At 47.7% G+C, this 3,281-nt stretch overlaps 1 protein-coding gene across 1 annotated transcript in view; it reads right to left on the bottom strand.

Annotated features, from left to right (window-relative positions):
• The window catches only part of FA2H (fatty acid 2-hydroxylase), a 94,544-nt gene that overhangs the window by 16,985 nt on the left and 74,278 nt on the right, over positions 1-3,281 (bottom strand). Inside the window, exon 5 of the mRNA XM_006020184.2 lies at positions 2,328-2,434. Within this exon, the coding sequence (XP_006020246.2) occupies positions 2,328-2,434 (107 nt within the window). The remainder of the gene's footprint in view (positions 1-2,327; positions 2,435-3,281) is intronic.

The following is a 3,281-nucleotide window of genomic DNA, read 5'->3' as shown; positions in this document are numbered from 1 at the left end:
CCCAAAAAAGGTTTCATGTTCATTCTGCCTGGGGGGGCGGGGGGAACAAACATTACTGTGAAAGGGAACTGTCATTCTTCCATCAGCTATCAGCTATTTCCAAATGCACCCAGAGTTCAAATTATACTTTGATGGGGGGGGTCTGCAAAAAAAATTAAACCGGTTCATTGGAAGGAGCAATCTGACCAGAGACCGACCCCCCGCTCCCAGTTATGATGTTCAAATCTTACAGGAGGGCTCTCGTCTCTTATGGGGTGGGGCTCAGCTCCCCAAGCTCCCTTGTAATTCACACCCTCAATGCACCCACTCTCTGCCCCGTGAAACCACCAGCTCAAGTGCATGCTGCTGGGCCAATGCCACTTCACATTGAGTCAGCCTGCCAAGAGGAGGAGATTCCCCTCTACCCTTGATACAACTGATGCTGGTACTAAATGGCATTTCAAAAGTAATTCAATTAAAAGGGGAGGAAAACAGCATGCTAAAAACAAACAACACAAACAGCTCTGAGATGCCATGCAACTAACTACAATTGTTGCCTGGAAGGCAGACAGTGGGAGATCCAATTGCAAGAACTGCGTATGAACAAACACCACGTTGTGAAAGGCCTGTTCAGTACCAGCAGCACTAAACAATGAGATTAACAATTCTGGTGGGCTGCAGAATGACATTGCTGTTTCTATCTCTTACTTTCAGTGGCAAAACTGGGTACATTTTAGTACAGCAAGCTGGAGGCCACCAGAGCTGGGCTCTGTCATCTCCAGAGCCTGTGGGTTCCTTAGTTTGGTTTGGCTAGTTATGTATTCAGAGTACAATGATTTGCAGCTGTGTCAAAGAATGCCAAAGTCAATTGTGGAGAATCTTGCTCCATTTGTTTTTAAAACCATTCCAGACTACTGAGACCATTTTATGTACTTAGGGAATGAGGCCATTTGGAGCTGGATTTACAGCAAAGAAGTGTTGCTGAAATTCAGCATAAGGTACCAGTGTAGGACAGTAATTCCTTGTCAATATTTTGATAAATGTCTCACCTAAAAAGCAAATTCACATAAGAAGATGACAACAGACTATGCAGCCTACACTCCCAACAGCAGCCCCCACAGTAAGACCTCAGTAGCCAAGTGAATGTGGGTCCAGGTCACGAACTGTACTGTGTCAGGGCACTGTGTGTGCCTGCCACTTTAAGGGCCTGGAGCTGGCAGCCACCAGGTGCCTGATGAGGGCAGCCATTTTGAGTCAGGGGCTGTCTATATAAACAGGGAAGCTCAGCTACTAGAGGCTAGGCAACAACATTGCCTAGCCAGAGGTCTGCTGAGATCTATATCTGGAGGTAAGGGAGGAGCTGTAGGGGATGGTTAGGAGGCTCCTGGTCCTGGGCATGACCTAAAACTGCACCCTGCCAGGAGTGGGTGGCCTGGTGGGGCTCTCAGTGGTGTGGGAGCCCCCAGGAAATGCCAGGCCAGTTACCACCCTGGTGAAAGTTGGGTTGGGGTGCCTTAACCCCTAGCCCCCACCACTGGGTGGGTAACCCCTGTGTTTGTAGGGCCCAGAGGGCAGACCCCAGGGGACAGAAAAGGGCTAGAGACTCAACCTGAGTGATAGAGTACCCTTGACTGTTGCATGCTGGGGCCAGGACCAGGATGGTCAAAAGGGCCAGAGGCCCACCATGAGGGATGCCCAAGAGCTGGGGGCCTGACTGGCCTGGAGGTGGGCCAGGGCTGGTAGCCAAAGGTCCCAGGGGGACCACACCTGAGAGGGGAAAATAGTTTCAGGGAGCCTGAATGAAGGTGGGGGAGAGTGCCCCCTGGCATCGGGGCAGCAAAATGGGTGGCCTCCCACTTAATTGACATCTATTAATTAATCAATTAACATCAAGGCTTGGAGGGCGAGAAGGTGGGTGGTTGGCCCAAGAACAGGTGGGCGGGCCATGGAGATAGGCCCCCTGTTGCATGTACAATTAAAGGGAAAGCATAGGACGAGATTATAAACAAGGTCAGCCTTTAAATGAAGCACAGTCAACAATGAGAAAGAGGCCAAATGTTATTTCAATAGCTGGATATGAATGCAGAGTTAGTTCACTGCTATTCCAAGCAACAAACTGCATTTTATTTTGAAAAATGTACTGGGGAAAGAAAAAGAAAAGCAAGCTAGTCATGCCTCCTGTTGTTCCCTCTCTCCTCCCATGCACTGATTTAGTGTCACCTTCACATTACAGGACAGCACAGGTCAATGAAGCCTGGTAGCAACTCATGGGGAAAACCTGCATTTAAAGGACCAAGCATGGTTCCCTTCCATTGATTTCTTAAAGATACAGCAGTGGGATTAAATACCTGTTGTCAAAGAAGAGAAGAGCCTGGTGTTTCCCTGACCAAGAGAAGTGTAGCAGAGCCAGCTGACATACAGGACTACAGGCATCCAAACCACAATAACTATATACCTAGAAGATGGAAGAAACACATTCAAGAATGAGAGGTTTCTTGGTGCTACAGTGGAAACTTAATTCAAGAACAGGGCACAAGTCACAAGAATATTTAAACACCTGCTTCAGGCTGACAGAAGCTAAAATGACTGTTGCAGGGGAAACTTGGACAAGTATTGGCCACAAAACCCAAATGCTGACCATTTTACATGTGGTAGCAGAGGTGTAACTGGTAAGGTTCATGCCTTGGGCAACATCTGCTGTGATGGGACTTCAAGAGTCACTGTGGATATTGTGGCTGGAGACAGGTCTCTGGCAGTCTCACGCTGCTGTCAGGAGGTGGCGGTGACATAGCCAGCAGCTGGGGAGTTAAAAGAGCAGATGCCAAACAAGACCCTAGCATTGCCCGCACTGCAACTGCTGCCAAATTTTGTTGCAGTGGCAAATTAGTAAAGGTAAATTTTGCAGCGGAAAAATATGGGAGCTGCAGTAAGGAGGGAGCAACATTCAGTCACTGTTCTGTTAAACCCCTGGTTGCTGCCTGCATCAACACCTCAGGCCTAGCAGTACTCTGGTAACCCCCCTAGTTCACATATGGGAGTTGTGTTCTGATTGCCAACCCTGGAGTAGTTACACTATTGCCTGGCAGGCCTCAACAACCAAAATCCACTAGAAAGATGTCATGATTCAAGAAAAATATGAAAAAAGTTTTGATGTGGTCTTTCTGCACCTTAAAACAGCAGTAACTGGCATGGGAACCTTTAGGTATTGCTAAACAAACAAGTACTATGAGGAAACTATAGCATTATGGTATTATGTGGTCATAGCTACTTGCATTCACATGCTTACCCTACAGCAAGTACAA

Source organism: Alligator sinensis, unplaced genomic scaffold (genome assembly GCF_000455745.1).
Source record: "Alligator sinensis unplaced genomic scaffold, ASM45574v1 scaffold203_1, whole genome shotgun sequence".
Lineage (NCBI taxonomy): Eukaryota > Metazoa > Chordata > Crocodylia > Alligatoridae > Alligator > Alligator sinensis.
Note: the sequence above shows the minus strand (reverse complement) of the source record. Positions and strands in the feature narration are given on the sequence as shown.